The 17760-nt window shown below is 36.3% G+C and overlaps 1 protein-coding gene across 1 annotated transcript in view; it reads left to right on the plus strand.

Moving 5' to 3' along the window:
* The window catches only part of MMP16 (matrix metallopeptidase 16), a 375788-nt gene that overhangs the window by 180273 nt on the left and 177755 nt on the right, over window positions 1-17760 (plus strand). Inside the window, exon 2 of the mRNA XM_070477427.1 lies at window positions 10822-10970. Coding sequence (XP_070333528.1) covers window positions 10822-10970 — 149 coding nt within the window. The remainder of the gene's footprint in view (window positions 1-10821; window positions 10971-17760) is intronic.

The raw sequence follows: 17760 nt of genomic DNA on the forward strand, positions 1-17760 counted from the left end.
TGATCTCCTTTAAGATGGACTGGTTGGATCTCCTTGCAGTCACCACAGTTCAAAAGCATTAATTCTTCGGTGCTCAGCTTTCTTTATAGTCCAACTCTCACATCCATACATGAACACTGGAAAAACCATAGCCTTGACTAGACAGACCTTTGTTGACAAAGTAATGTCTCTGCTTTTTAATATGCTGTCTAGGTTGGCCATAACTTTCCTTCCAAGGAGTAAGCGTCTTTTAATTTCATTGCTGCAATCACCCTCTGCAGTGATTTTTGGAGCTCAGAAAAATAAAGTCAGCCACTGTTTCCACTGTTTCCCCATCTATTTGCCATGAAGTGATTGGACCAGATACCATGATCTTAGTTTTCTGAATATTGAGCTTGAAGCCAACTTTTTCATTCTCGTCTTTCACTTTCATCAAGAGGCTTTTTAGTTCTTCTTCACTTTCTGCCATAAGGGTGGTTTCATCTGCATATCTGAGGTTATTGATATTTCTCCCGGCAATCTTGATTCCAGCTTGTGCCTCTTCCAGCCCAGCGTTTCTCATGATGTACTCTGCATATAAGTTAAATAAGCATGGTGACAATATACAGCCTTGAAGTACTCCTTTCCCTATTTGGAACCAGTCTGTTGTTCCATGACCAGTTCTAACTGTTGCTTCCTGACCTGCATACAGGTTTCTCAAGAGGCAGGTCAGGTGATCTGGTATTCCCATCTCTTTCAGAATTTTCCACAGTAATAGTTAGATAATCACAATAGTAAAAGATGTTTATCAGTTTTTACAGTCAATAGCCAGACAAAAAATAAAAGATTACAATTGCAAAACATAATGGGAACACGATTAGACTAACAATGTAAAATAATTACCTACAATTTGGGGGGTGAAGCAGAGTCATGTGGTAAGTGGAAGTGCATACACACACACGTTTTCATCTGCTCAGCCAGTTTGTCTTTTGGTTGGTGCACATGCATCTACTTACACTTAACTATTACTTAACAAGTAATTAATTACTTAACAAGTAATTACACTTACAAGTAACTATACACTTAACAAGTATTACTATTTCCTTAATTGTTTTGAGTTTATTTTCTTTTTCTTTTCCTTCTCTTGTTTCCTACCTAGAGAATATCCTTTAGCATTTGTTGTAAAGTTGATTTAGTGTTGTTGAATTCTCTTAACTTTTGCTTGTCTGGAGAGCTTTTGCTTTCTCCATCAAATCTGAAGAGAGACTTGCTGGGTAGAGTATTCTTGGTTGTAGGTTCTTCCCTTTCATCTCTTTAAATATGCCCATTCCATTTCCTTCTGGCTTGTAGAGTATCTGTTGAGAAATCAGCTGATAGCCTGATGGGAGTTCCCTTGTATGTTATTTGTCATTTTCTCCATTATTACTTTTAATGTTTATCTCTGTCTTATTTAAGCTTCCTGATTGGGAGGGATGGTAGTGGGAAAAGCTGGGTCTTGGTCTGGTGGGCAGGACCTTGTCAGTAAGTAAAGTGTTAGTCACTCAGTTGTGCCTGACTCTTTGCGACTCCATGGACTGCAGCCCACCAGGCTCCTTTGTCTATGGGATTTTCCAGGCAAGGATTCTGGAGTAGTTTGCCATTTCCTTCTCCAGGGGATCTTCCCCACACAGGGATCAAACCCGGGTCTCCTGCACTGCAAGCAGATTCTTTACTGACTGAGCTACCAGGGAAGTCAAGCTTCAATCTAATTATCTGCTGACAGGTGGGGTTGCACTCCGTCTCTGGTAGTTTTTTGGCCTGAGGTGACCCAACCCTCCAAGAGGTTTCTTTTAACAATGGGGCTAATTTCTGCCTCATTAACTTACCCTAAGAATTTTCAGTTTGACCTATTCTGAATGATTATTCCCACAAAACTTTTTGGTTAATATGTTCAGTTGCTTCAGTCATATCTGACTCTTTGCAATCCTATGGACTGTAGCCTGCCAGGGTCCTCAGTTTGTGGGATTCTCCAGGCAAGAATACTGGAATGGATTGCCATGCCCTCCTCCAGGGGATCTTCTCACCCCTGAGGTCAAATCTGCATTTCTTGAGTCAGTCTCCTGCATTGCAGACAAATTCTTTACCACTGAGCCACCAGGGAAGCACTTTTGGGCTAATAAGTAGCTATAATTCATATTTAAATCCACTTTGCAGACTAGAAAATTCAGGTTCTATATTCTACCATTCTTTATACTCAGTAAATATATGAAATATAAGTGAAAATGTCTTCAAATTTAAATAATTTTACTGATGATAGCAAAAGATAAGGGATGATCAGATTTTACTGCTTATTTTTGTTAATAACAGAATTAACAAATACATTTAGAAGTCTCATATTGGAAATGGAAACTAACTTGACAATATCAATAACTGTCCTATTCAAAGTGCATCCTTTCAGTTGCATTTTATTAAAAAACTCTGTTAATTAATCAGAATAGTTTAAATATTTTATTAGTAAAAATTTTAAGTTTAACATGGAGCCAATAATTTTTAAACTGCATTATTTCCCCAAATAGTTAAATATATATATATATGGAAGTGTTATTATAAAAATATACTTATCACCCTTTTCCATGTTCTTCCATACTAAATACTATAACTGAGATCGTTTAATCACTGCGTATGTGAAACTTGCATTTGACCATGCCAAACATTAGCTGTAATGAAAACTATACCTGATATAACTGTCACAACTAGGAATATGGACTGGCAAAGTGAGTTTTCAGGTTAAATAAAACTCTAAATCTACCTCCCTTTGCTTCTTCTCCACTAATGTCTGTAATATCTAAAATACATCCTTTCATGCCCTAATACATTTATTAATCATTTAAATTTTTTCAGAGAGGAAGGTTAGGTTATCTGTGCATCATTTTAATGTGTTGTCCCTGCATGTCGAGGCCTGTCAGTGAGGAGGTTTTAATATGGCTATTGCCTTTGTGACTCACTTGAGTAACTGAGTAGCAATATCTTAATTTTATATGAGAGCACTGACAAACACCTTCATGGATCATTACTTGGTTGTGACAGGGGCTTGCATAAATCAATGAAGCTATGAGCCATGCCATGCAGGGTCACCCAAGATGGACAGGTCATACTGAAGAGTTAGACAAAATGTGATTCTCTGAAAAGGAAATGCTCTAGTATTCTTGCCTGGAGAACCCCACAGACAGTTGTTGTTGTTGTTGTTTGGTCTCCAAGTCATGTCTGAATCCTTGCAACCCCTGGACTCCAGCATGCCAGGCCTCCGTGTCCCCTCCCCGTCTCTCAGAGTTTGCCCAAGTTCATGTCCATTGAATCGGTGATGCCCATGGACAGTATGAAAAGGCAAAACGATACGATGCCAGAAGATGAACTCTCCAGCTTGAAAGGTGTCCAGTATGCTACTGAGGAAGAGCAGAAGGCGATTACTAATAGCTCCACTAAGATGAAGTGGCTGGGCCAAAGCGAAAATGACACTCAGTAGCGGATGTGTTTGGTGGTGAAAATAAATTCTGATGATGTAAAGAAATATAGTGCATAAGAACCTGGAATGTTAGTTCCACAAATCTAGGTATAGTGGACATGGTCACGCAGGAAATGTCAAGATTGTACATTGACATCTTTGGGCTCAGTGAACTGAAATGGATGGGAATGGGCGAATTTAATTCAGCTGAGCAATGTGTCTATTACTGAGGGCAAGAATCCCTTAGAAGAAATGGAGTAGCTCTTGTAGTCAACTAGAGTCCAAAATGCAGTACTTGGGTGCAATCTCAAAAAGGACAGAATGATCTTGGTTTGTTTCTAAGGCAAACAATTCAACATCCAAGTCTGTGCTTACCCACGGATACAGAAGAAGCCCAATTTGACCAGCTCTGTGAAGGCCTACAACACCTACTAGAACTAACACCAAAAAAAGATGTCCATATTATCATAGGGGATAGGAAGGCAAAAGTAGGAAGTCAAGAGATAGCTGGTATAACAGGCAAGTTTGGCCTTGAAGTACAAAATGAAGCAGGGCAAAGGCTAACAATTTTGTCAAGTGGACATGCTGGTCATTGGAAACACCCTTTTGCAACAACAGAAAAGATGACTCTACACATGAACATCATTAGACAATCAATACAGAAATCAGATTGATTAGGTTACTTATAACCAAAGATGGAGAAGCTCTATACAGTCAGCAAAAACAAGACCTGGAGATCATAGGCTCCTTATTGCAAAACTCAGGCTTAAATTGAAGAAAATAGGGAAAACCACTAGACCATTCAGGTATGACATAAAATAAATCCCTTATGATTATACATTGGAGGTGACAAATAGATTCAAGGCATTAGATCTAGTAGACAGAATGCCTGAACTATGGATGGAGGTTTAACATTGTACAGAAGGCAGACCTAAACCGTGCCAAAGCAAAGCAAATGCAAGAAGGCAAAGTGGTTGTCTGAGGAGACTTTACAAATAGCCAAGGGAAGAAGAGAAGGGAAAAGCAAGGGGCAAAGAGAAAGATTAAGCTCAACTGAATGCAGCGTTCCAGAGGATAGCAAGGAGAGATGAAGGCCTTCTTAAATGAACAATGCAAGTAAACGGAGGAAAGCAATGGAAGGGAAAGACTGAAAATCTTTAGGAAAACTGGAGTATCAAGGGAACATTTCATACAAGGATGGGCATGACAAAGGACAGACATAGTAAAGACTAACAGAAGCAGAAGTTAAAATGAAGTGGCAAGAATACACAGAAGAACTGTACAAAAACAGTCTTAAAACCTGGATAACCACGTTGGTATGGTCACTCACCTAGAGTCAGGCATCCTGGAGTGTGAAGTCAAGTGGGCCTTAGGAAGCATCACTATGAACAAAGCTAATGGAGGTGACAGATTACAGCTGAGCTATTTAAAATCCTAAAAGTTGATGCTGTAAAAGTGTTGCACTCTGTATGTCAGGAAATTTGGAAAACTCAGCAGTAGCCACAGGACTGGAAAGGTCAGTTTTCATTTCAATCCCAAAGAAAGGCAATGTGAAAAATGTTCAAACTGCCCTAAAGTTGTGCTCAGATCCCATGTTAGCAAGGTTATGCTCAAAATCCTTTGGCTAGGCTTCAGCAGTACATGAATCTAGAACTTCCAGATACAAAATATGGGTTTAGAAAGACAGGGGAACCAGAGATCAAATTGCCAACATTTGTTGGATCACAGAGAAAGCAAGTGAATTCCAGAAAGCCATTTATTTCTGCTTCATTGACTACAGTTCATTGACTACACATCACAACAAACTTTGAAAAATTCTGAGAGATGGATATACAAGACCACCTTACCTGTCTCCTGAAAAACCTATTTGTGGGTCAAGAAGGAACAGTTAGAACCAGACATGAAACAACAGACTGGTTTCAAATTGGGAAAGGAGTACATACAAGTATATACAAGGTTGTGTATTGTCACCCTGCTTATTTAACTTATATGCAGAGTACACCATGTGAATTGCCAGGCTGGATGAATCATAAACTGGAATCAAAATTGCTGGCAGAAATATAACCAACCTCAGATATGCTGATGGTAGCACTTTAATGGCAGAAAGTGAAGAGGAACTAAAGAGCCTTTTGATGAGGGTTAAAAGAGGAGAGAGAGTGAAAAAAAAAAAAAAAACAGGCTTAAAGCTTAACATTTAAAAAACTTAAGATTCTGGCATCTGGTTCCATCACTTCAAGGCATATAGAAGGGGAGAAAGTGGAAGCAGTGACAGATTTATTTTTCTTGGGCTCCAAAATCACTGCAGATGGTGATTACAGCCATTAAATTAAAGGACACTTACTCTGTGCAAAGAAAGCTATGACAAAACTAGGCAGCATATTAAAAGTCAAAGATACCACTTTGCCAACAAAGGTCTGTATAATCAAAGCTGTGGTTTTGACATTTGGTGATGGTTGGATAGCATCACTGGCTCAGTGGACATGGGATTGAGGAAACTCCAGGAGATAAGTGAAGGACAGGGAAGCCTGGGGTGCTGCAGTCCATTGAGTCACAAAGATCTGACATGACTCAGTGACTGAACTACATGTCTGAATGTGAGAGCTCGACTATTAAAAATGCTTACCACCAAAGAATTAATGCTTTGGCATTGTAGTGGTGGAGAAGACTCTTGAGTGTTCTTTGGACTGCAAAGAGATCAAACCAGTGAGTTCTACAGGAAGTCAACCCTGAATATTCATTGGAAGGACTGATGCTGAAGCTGAAGCTCCAATACTTTGGCCACCTAATGCAAAGAGCTGACTGATTGGAAAAGAGTCTGAAGGTGAGAAAGATTGAAGGCAAAAGGAGAAGGGGGCACAGAGGATGAAATGGTTAGATAGCATCACTAACTCAATGGACATGAATTTTTGAGCAAAGTCCGGGAGATGGTGGAGGACAGTGGAGGCTGGCATGCTGTGGTCTATGGGGTCACAAAAATTCAAATGTGACTTCAGACAACAATAACAAAACTTATTAGTCTCAACAGCTGGATCGAGATTTATTTCTCTAGATTTTATTACTGGCCTGAGAGATGAAATAAGGGCATATATTCTAGAAGTGCTCTCTTACATTTTCCATTAGGCATAAGAACTATTCATGTCTCCTTTATGCTGTTATTACTGCTTAAAGCCATATTTCAGGGTACCACCTTGCTATATGGATAAGCATAGCTGCATCAACTAATATAGATTTTCACTACACGATTATACTATATATTAGTGACAAAGACATTCTTTCCCAAAGAGTTTACTGAAATATTGAATGCCTGCTCCTCCTTCTTTATATCACACTCTAGTAATGGCAAAATCTATTGGTACAGAACTTAATATTAAAGGTTTGGCCTTTTATTGCCTGATATATCTTCTTGCTCTGCAAAAAAAACAGACTTCTGGTTGTACCTCCATTTAGATAATCACTAAGTGAGGAAATTGGTTTTGTCTCCAAGACAGCAAGGTATTTGAATATATTAGTAATACAGAGAGAATGTAATTCAAGCTTAAATTGTGTTGAACCAGTTGAATTTCTGTAGTTGGTTGTTCTGGGTGTAATGAGATAGGCTGTAAAAGGAGTCAAGTTTTCTCTCAGAGAAACCTTTGTCTCAACACTTTTTATGCTCTCAAATACACATGCCAATCCCTTGAGCAAAATAAAATAGAAACCGATGGCCGTGTTTTATATCCGCCCTTTTGTTTGGGACTTGGGGACTAGTCAAGCAGTATATGATTCTGTATCCTCTGTAGTTTCCCTTTCCTCACAATTCTGACTACTTACATCTCACTTCCATTTTCAGTCGTGCTCATTCCAGGGACAGATCTTAATTTCATTAGGAAAAAGTTCAAGGGCTCAGACAAGTCAGTAATCATAAAATAATAATATGACTTACTGAACAAACATTATGCTGGTGACTTTATACATTCTCAACCCTCACATCGACCATACAAGTTCACTATCATTTCCCCCAAATGCACACCCATGAAGAAAATTTTCCTCGATTATCCAGTATGTGCATTTGAAAACATTGAAAAAGGCATCAAGGCACAAACAATTATAGATCAAATTTATTTTCAATCAACCAGGAGAAGCAATATGTTTTTTAATATTGAAAATAGGAATATATTTAAAATAACAAATGTATGAGGATGGAGGTCTATAGTATAGACTTGGTAGCATAAGGCATACCTTCAAGTTTTACTTTGTAGATTTAGTTTTTCTTAGTCAAATAAGAGATTATAATTTAGTAGAAAGCAAAAGAGAGTTATGAATGAAGGTTGTTTCCTGTGTCACTTCTTTTTGTATCCCAATTTCCCATTCACTGTTACAGAATGACGAAGTGCTAAGGCACCTATCTTGCTCTATTTGTACAATAAGCATGTTTTATTCTATAAGGGGAAAATAAGTTTACTTATCCCAGAGACTCCTATGCTTATATGATGATTTCAAGTCAGTGTTTATTCCTGATCTTCACTATTTGAACCTGATCTTAATTCATTGGTAACAAGTATCAGTGTTTACAAAGCACTGATTTGACCAGAGAGGTTTCCTTCCTTTGATGCTGAGTGTACAGTTCAGCTTTTATTTGGCTAGTTTTGCATCACTGTGTTGACCAAATTATTCTTATCCAGAGAACATTAGCTTCTTACTGCTTAGGACTATTTTGTATAGACCTTTTCCCTATCATACCAAAAATGATCAGACTCTCAGAATGCTGTGGTTTCAACAGCTTAATTGAAATAATATAAAGCAAAAGTGAACTCAAGAGAAGTTACCCCTTGGTGATTAAAAAAAAATTAAGCAGGTACTTCTTTTCATCTATATTTTCCACATTGAATACTATATATGTATATAAGCATACAAGATAAAATTTATACTTGAAAGCATTGTAGATTTAGTCACTTGCTTTTTAACTTGACCTGGGGTAAGGTTGTCTACAGCATGTTTTACTCCAATAAGAAATATTATTGAGAGCTTGCTGGCTTCTTACTCTAATATGATACCAAATAGAGTCATCCTTGATTTTCCACTCTTTTGTGGGGAGATGCATTGCAAATTTCAATTGAGAATTACTCCTGGTCAGCTGTTGATGTCAGAGAAAATTTCTTGACTAACATACAACAATGATATTAAAAATGATCAGGTCAACTCAAAGTGACCCATCATCTTATTGACATTGGTTTGTTAGTCAGGATCATAAAATGGTAGAGCTAGCCTTTCTGATATTTTACAATTAAAAACATTTCTTCACATCTCATTCATTTGGAAAAAAAGCCTTTTGTGATGAATGATATGATATAAAACTTGAAGAAATATAACCATTCATTTTTTTATGTAATTCTAACTCATTTGTTTGAAAGGCTAAGTCATAAATCAAATATGTATATTTTAGAACATGCTGTTTTTCACTGTGCACTTAAATTTATACATTTTATAGTTTCTCTATTTATATATAAATCATAGGGTTTATTAACAATTTTCTTCTTGCAATTCTCATAAACATGATTGCCAGTAGCTTAGCACCCATGTGTAACCTAGCAACGTCAGCTCTATAGCAAATAAGGAATGGATGCAAACAAAATGTTTTGGGGAAATAAAGAGTTCAATTTCAGAATATTTGTGCAAGGGTACTGTTAAAAAGCACGATGGAATCTTCTAATTTGGGTGAAATTGAATGGCAATCATATTGAATTTCCTAGCAAATAATATCTTGCCAGTTAAATCTTTCTCCTTCATTCAGGGGGAAAAAGGTCTGTTTCATACTGCACTATTTCAGTTGACTAGGATACTAAATATGTGTCTTCACTGGCAGCCTATTCACTATAGGTTAGATGAGAAGAGTGTCTTCACATGTTTTCACTATGTGGTAGATGAATCTACTAGATGTAGTTTCAACAATAAACCTTCCTGACAGTGATGCATTTGGTAATTTCTTAAATAGTTTTAGAATAAATGTTTTATCTTATTTTCAAGGGGTTGTGCTGTATTTTGGGGGGATTGATTTCTTGGACATACCACAAAAGATTCTACCTTATATTTTACATGTTAAGACTTTGATGTATTTAATATCAAGTTCTTTTGGTGAAATTTAACTTCTATAATTACTGTTTATGTTCAGTGAGAAAATAGAGTTTTTGTGTTTTAAGGTCATAAATTCCATAAGGTCATAATGAAATTGTCTCAGGTATTGGGGGAAAGCTGCAATTTCATAGGATTATTATTTGTATGATGAGTAGGCTCAGGTATGAGGGGAAACACATACTGGTGAATATCTTCCATTCAGTAGAGAAACTTTTATTCTGTTTCAAGTCAGAATTACTTGGCCTTTCTGCATTTGACAGGTAGTTCACTGCGCTTTAAGAAATCTTAGAGCTCTATGGAAGATTGAAATAAGAGACAAAGGAATAAGATATGGGCTGGGCATATAATTGTGCATTTAACATGAATGCATGGAACTGTAAGACTAGAAACCATCTGCTCCGTGGTAGAGATTCTCCCCAACCCCCTCAAATAACCCAAGTTTTGGTTATTTAAAACAAATCTAACCTGAAATGACTGATTTTTGGCTGTAATCATGACCAGGCTCAACACCGACATCTTCCTCTCACTATCCCCCTAAATCTCTCTTCCCTAGAACTGAGCAGAGTTGGAATAAGAAAATCCCTAAGGAGAGAGCCAGATATTCTTAACAAAACAGTCTGATTCCATCTGTATGTGAAAAGCTTGGTCACTTGCTTGATTTGGTTTGAGGTGAACCACGGTGAATAAGAGAAAGGATATCCCTTGCATGAGAAACTTTCCTCTGTTCTTGAAGATATCTAGTTACATTTGGCTAGACCAGTTGCATAGAATTCATACCCTGAATGTCATTATAGAATAACTGGCCACATGTGATGATGCTTATGGGAGCTGTGGTCAGTGCTCTGACTGGTCAGGAAACTGACACTTTAGATGTGGCACATGTACTTTAACTTACCCTTCCTGCACAGACGTCTCAGTGGGGTCATACTGTTGAAAAAAAATCTTCATTTTGGGACCCTGAGTTCCTCGAGGGCAGAAATGATCTTATCTGTGATTTTATCCAGTATCTACTGTAGTACCTTATACTGTCTAAGCTTGTGACAAATGATTAATCTTTTTCTTTACAATTAGAGTTTGTGGATCTGTTAGATCTGTAACAAGCAATGAAATTATGAAAAAGAGCCTTAAAGCTAATAAAGACAAAGCAGTTAAATAAGATACGCCCTTAAAGAGGAAATGAAGTTTAAAGTCACCTATAGACATAAACAGATTGCCATAAAAACACTAAGATGGTGAAGCCGACCTGAGAGTTACTGTGCTTGTTACTGCAGGTTTGGTTACAGAAGTACGGGTACCTCCCGCCGAGTGGGCCCCGGATGTCGGTGCTGCGCTCCGCGGAGACCATGCAGTCCGCCTTAGCCGCCATGCAGCAGTTCTATGGCATCAACATGACCGGAAAAGTGGATCGGAACACAATTGAGTAAGTAACGGGCACCTGCATTCTTTCTGTCTCCGTTCTTGAGCCAAACTAAGTAGTCTGAAGAACTCTTAAGTGAATTTCATCAGCCACCAGTGGAATGGTTTGTCTCGTGCGCATTTCTTTGGAACCTAGTTGATCCAATCTATTAAGCTCTACTTTAACTCCGAACTCCCTTGAGATTTATTAAAAAACAAACACAAAATTAAGTTTGCTTACCTGGAGTTTAGCAATACATTTTCCAAATAGGAAAGAAAATACCAACAGTGGGAGTCAAAACAGATGCAGAGCGGAAGCCACTACAAGAGCGGTGATGCGTGATGCGCCCGCGCCAGCTTACGCGGAGTGTGCCCGTCGCGTTCCCTAAATGACGTCATCACAATAGCCTGAAATTGACCAAGGTCGACATATTGAAACCAAGGAAAATGAGAAACAGCAAATGAGAGCTCTGTTTTCGATGGGGAGAGAATCAGAGAGCCCGCTAATAGTTTACTAGCTGTTTGTTAGTGACGTTTCTCACACTAGTGAAATCAAGGGAAGAGTTTTCACTGAAAAGCCTGTGCTTTCAATCTTTTAGTAACAAAGGGCTTATTTCTACTCTTTAATAATATTTGCTATTTTATTTATTGTTTTAGCAATCATTTGTTCCTTTATTGATTTAATCAGTTACTCTTTCCTGGGCATTTTATCTGTGAAAGAGGCATGTGGAGATTCAAAAAACCTAGTCTCTTCTTCAGAGGCACTTAATTGCAGCAATTACTGTCTCTTAAAACCTACCCTTATAGCCCGTTCCCACAACTTGTTAAGAAAATACAGTGTGAAAGGGCCAACAACAAAGATATTTCATAGTAGATCTAGTAATCCACATGTGTTTTATCAAGTCATTCACAGAGTCCAATTTGAAAAGATAAACCAGGTCAAAATGCCACTGTGATTTTTTTTTGGGGGGGTGGGCAGGGGGTCAATCACACAACTCAGTATGGACTATGACAGTCATCATGAGATATGCAAGGGGCATCAGTGGCAGTGGTGGAAGGAAAAGCTTCTGGAAGATACAAGTCAACATTTGCCACAAGTAATTTCTGTGGAGATTCACAGTTGGATAATTCCTGAACAAGACATCAAGAATAATGTAGTAGATACTCTGGTTTCTGAAACCAATAAACACCTGAATGTATAGAGAATGAACAAATCTTGAATAAGAATTATACTGCTGATGAGCTTATAAATTCTAACTTGCACAGTCAGATCAGTCAACAGACTCAATACAGATATTCTTGGATTTTATAAAACGATGATTTTGGAGAAATAATTGATACCAGTATCTCAGTAAAAATATCCCCCCAAAAAATAAGATGTTAGTTTTGGCAGAGGAAAAGTTAAATGAAGAAGCATGAAAATAAGACAAGTAATCATCTTGGTAAGTCTGGTTTCATGTAGACTGGTGACTCATTTTAATGACAGTTCAGCAGATCATATCTTAAGGATATTTCTATGCTAAAAACCAATACTTACTAAGGACATACTGTTCTGTATTTATAACTATTTCAACCGAGGAGTAGTTGTGATAAAAACACAAAAGTATAATATATTGTATCTGGCTGTCTCAAAAGAAATCAGAGCAAAACAGATAAAGCTTTTATCATAGAGCAAACACAACTGATTTTATACTTGATTCTTTATTGAATCTTTATTATCTCTGCTCCATGTTATGTTCTGAGTGAAAGATACAAATTAGAGAAATATAGAAAATTGCTTGAGTAGTACAGTACATCTTGTAGCAAAACATTATGATCAGTGTTATAACACAAAGAAGAATGTGCCTTAGTTACCAAGGTCCTTTTCAATGGGAGAGGAAAAGAAAACATGAAAGATTTCTAATAATGAGTATAAAGATTTTCCAAAGATTCCATTTTTTTCAGAGGATAAAGTGAGGAAAAGCAGAGACAATGAGACAGAAGTTAACCAAAGGATTAACATTTGAAAAAAACTTAGGTTAAAAAAAATTGGTAGACAAGTTTGTGGATACTTGGTTGTTTTTTTTTCAGTGGGGGGAAAAATGAATTATGTGCATATGGGCAAGGTATAAAAATCGTTATTTAAAAATTGAGAAAAAAAATGAGAGTAAAATAATATAAATTGAGAGTAAAATAAACAAAAGGAATAAAGTGTTATTTTGCATTCTGTGATTTTTTTCATGATATTCTGTATTCACCAAAATGTTTGCCTTGTTGTTATTAATAATTGTCAATAACAATATGATGCTGTAGTTTATTGAAAGTTATGTCTGAAGATATTTTTCATTGATGTTAAAGTCAATAAAAATTTAGTTTTTCTATTAGAAATAAAAGGAACTTCAAGTCAACTGTATGGCTAGACATAGTCACAAATTATTTTGCCACAAGTACACTGTAAGTTCCGTAACAGTTTCTAGATAGCAAAGGAGGAGATGATTCATTCTTTCAGTGCAGGGAAGAGTTATTTGTGTCCACTGAGTCCTTGATACTCAAAATACTTCAGCATTTATAATGATCAATATATATCAACCCTGCACAATGGGGAAGATAAGAATACATTTCTCTATTTTTTAAAACTGAAAGTCAAATTCTAAGTGAAGTCCGAATTAGTTTCAGAGTCCAGAATTTTTGATATTTACTTGGGGAACTTCCCACTATACCATGCTGTGTACCTTTGAGAAATAACACGTTTTTCTTAAATACATAAAATATCTGGGCTCAGGTATATATAATTAATTCTTACATATTAAGTTAATTTAACATATGATTTTAAAATTGTATTTTGCTTCTAATACTTATGGTATAAGTATGATGTTAGTCATACTATTTCTGTTTCATCAAAATAAGAAAACAAATAACAAATGATTAAAGATTAAACAGTTTGCAAGCAGTTTGATAAAAATAAATACATTACCTCCCCTAACATTTGGAAAGAGATACTTAAATATTAACTTTGATTTGCATCTGTGAAAACAGAATGAAGCATTAATATAATGCATTCTTTGAAAATAAGAAACCTGTTATCAATATTGGGAATAGAATTTTGAAATAGAATTTCTGTTTCTACCAAAATAGAGTTTTGGTACTGCTGCCCTATTATCATTGTAATTCTCTCTTAATAGTATACTATCAAATTTTCATTTTAGTCATAACATACCTCTTATCCAAAATAAATATATTGTTAGATTATTACGCAAAATCTCCAGCAAGTCCTGTGTTTTGTTGCTGTGTATGATACAGAACTCTTTCATCCCAACAATTTAAAAAGTGTTGTGGACAAGATTTTTGTTCCCTAATGCAAAGCTGATAACTTTTTACGAAAATTATGGCTCAGTTTTAAAAACAATAAATTGTGACCTGGAAAACAAATTATTTTAGTTATGCCTATTACCAGATACTAAAAGGAGAAAACTGGGTCCTATAAAAGGTGTCATTTGTGTCTCCCCCACATTTGAGAGCCCCTGCTGATCACTGAAAAGACTCAAGGTGGATAGGTTTGATTTTCTAAAGTAGCTAAAAAAAGGTCTTTGTCAGGAGATAATGGAAGAGGAATGTGTGCAGGATTTATTTGAACCCTTCATGTGGAAAGGGGTCTGAACAGTTTGTAACTCTTCTTTGTCAGGATGATGTAAAAAATACAGAGGTGTCGAGGAAGACATGAGTCTTTTTCTGGCATACAGTGGATCAGATTCCAGACCAAGAGAAATAATTGTGTCAGCATGTAGGCGTTCAAGTAAAATTTCTGTGAGTTAACAGCATTATAATGAAAGATCAACTAAATAAGCAGCCTTAAATTTAAAATCAACTGGTTTTTCTGCTTTTGTTTGTTTGTTTTTGGTGTTTTTTTCTTTAAAGGAATGTTATTCTAACTCAGTTATTTTAATTGAAAAAGCACCGTTGCCTTTAAATGGAGTGTTACGCCTGTTGGTTGTTTCTAGGTGAACCCATTAAAGCCCTGTTAGATGCTCATCATCTTCCCTTCCTAGGCTGTGACGCCTGCTCTGTCCCCGGTGTCATTCTCATGGTCACTCATGCTGGAAACCCTGTGGCTTCATTTGCCTCTCGTCTGTTTTTTCCTCTGATAAATCCCCTGTGCTGTCCTTAGTCTCTCAGTCACGTCCGACTCTGCGACCCCGTGGACCACAGCCTGCCAGGCTCCTCTGTCCACGGATTCTCCAGGCACGGACACTGGAGGGGGTTGCCATGCCTCCAGGGGATCTTCCCGACCCAGGGACTGAACCCAGGTCTCTCGCATTGCAGGAGGATTCTTTGCCAGCTGAGCTATCAGGGAAGCCCCCAGTCTTGAGGTATTTGTTGCTCAGCTCAGATTATGTACTATTTTTGTAATTACACAATTTAAGCAATTCTCTGAGCCTCTGTAATATCAAATGTACATGTGGTAACAATCCATGCTGAAATTGCATTCTATTATTTTACATAGTCAAATTATAAGCTATGAATTTTTTAATGTTTTATTAGATAAAACATGTAGTATAGTTGGAGACCTAAAGTTGTTCATCAGTATTAAAGTAATGTCTTGGGATTCTTTTCAGATTCCATAAATTTTTATCTAATTTTAGACTCTTGTTTCAGTCAGTTGTTTTCTTTTGATAGACGTTTGATGGATTCAATCTATAATTCTTGTTGGTAATTAAAAGTGATGATGCCAATTATGATCATCCCTATATTATGTTAAAGAAGTTAATGATTTTCAAACAACAAATTTGTTTATTACTTTAAGTGGTATGTTTTCAATATATAGCTTTTGAATTAATTAGCATTAGTATTGGAGTGATAATAAGTACTTACATCACCTCCATCCCAAAGTGAGCTCACTATCATATATTGCAATGGTTTTTCTGAATTATTGGTTGCTTAACTAATTTTAGTAAGCAAGCTTAGTTAAATTCCATAAGTGAAATACACTGTTTTATGCATAAAATGAAGTATTTTGGAAGAGCACAAAAATATAATAAGGTGATAAGTGTCTGAAATGTTTTAATAATATTAATAGTATTTTTAAATTTTAGTTTGACTTTTCATGTGTACGATGTTATCCCTTGAAGAATACTTGAGATGGGATTTGTAAGGTGATCTTTCATTTTGTTTCTCTCTCCATATATAGTGTGTGTGTGTGAATACACATACATATATATATATATTTACAGAAACATATATCTATACATCTGTATAGATATAATAATATCAGTAATTTGGTTTAATTTGTTTAAACCATGCCCAGAAACTTGTCTTAATTGAAAATTAAAGATGAAATAAATAGCTTTATTCAGAGAATTATCATGAAACTGTTGTGATATTTGAACTCTTGATTTTGGAATTCAAATATTTATTTAGATATATCAAGAAACATAAGTTTTTTGGTTTACTTGTTCATGTTTCATGATTTTTATTTTTTGTCTAAATTATCAAGTTAAGACTCTTCATTTCTAATTTGGATGTAAAAGATAGATCTATCAGTAATTACAGTTTTTTCTTTATTATTTTGAATATAGCAATGGTACTCAAAGTTATAACATTATAGCTTGAGTCAATGCACATTTTGGTAACTACAGAGGGTTGGTTGATAGCTAAATGAAGGGTCATTAGAGCCCAGTTAAAGGTGAGGTGTGAAAGCTTAAATAAGAGCTGACACTATTAACAGAGCTTTTGTTCACATTGCAGATCATGGGGTCTTAGTACATTTATTCTCTGTGCATGGGTTTTTAAGTAGTTTAACTTTGCAGTTTTATCTTTTGAATAACATGTGTGTCCATGCAGGCAGCTAATGAGTTGATAGAAAAAAAGAGATTCTGGACTAGAGTGAGCTGTCAGTCTATCTACATTTTGAGCCCTAAGTTAATTTACTTTTGAAAAATCTCCTTCATGATTGTTGAACTTGGCTCTATGAATACAAGCAAAGCCTAAGAATTTTTAAGGCAATAAAAATGAGCAACTTTAAAAAATTTCTAGAAAGATTTCTTGGTCAACTTTGATAGTAGATATTATTCTTATCTTTCACTAGAACTTGGAAAAGTTTGGAGGATAGAAACCTGTTTAATATATTATGCTGATGAATATTTTTCAGAGATTACTAATGCATAATGCACAAAATATATATTTTTGACATTTTTTTCTCTTGGTAAACTTAGCTATATGTGCACAAAGCCAGTGCGTGGCACAACTGCAACCCCAAAGGGCAGCATTCACATCTTATTCTATTGAGGAGGTGCCTTTCTGCAGCTCCACTAGGGCATCAGGGGCATAGACTACAACTTGAAGGAACCTCTTGGAATCATACAATGGGTAGCCCATATGTTGACATAAATGCCCAACTCATTGTTTTTTTAGCATTACCGAAAATTTGTTTAGAAGCTTGTGGTTATATATTTATATAAAACAGAGGATAATGTATCTGTTGTTATGTTTGTTATCAAAATACTAGGATTATCCCTGTCTTGAATAACAGGGTGTTTTAGGGCTTCCCTTGTGGCTCAGCTGGTGAAGAATCCACCTGTAATGTGGGAGACCTGGGTTTGATGCCTGAATTGGGAAGATCCCCTGGAGAAGGGCAAGGCTACCCACTCCAGTATTCTGGCCTGGAAAATTCCATGGGTTGCAAAGAGTCAGACATGACTGAGCAACTTTCACTTAGGTCAACATGCAAGTCAAAGTGAATTGAAAAATGTAGAAACATAGATATCTGTATACTGCTGCCTCTACTGCTTCCTGTAGTAGAAGTACAACCACTTCCTGATATTTGTAAAATAGTATTAAGT

Source organism: Odocoileus virginianus, chromosome 15, assembly GCF_023699985.2.
Source record: "Odocoileus virginianus isolate 20LAN1187 ecotype Illinois chromosome 15, Ovbor_1.2, whole genome shotgun sequence".
NCBI lineage: Eukaryota > Metazoa > Chordata > Mammalia > Artiodactyla > Cervidae > Odocoileus > Odocoileus virginianus.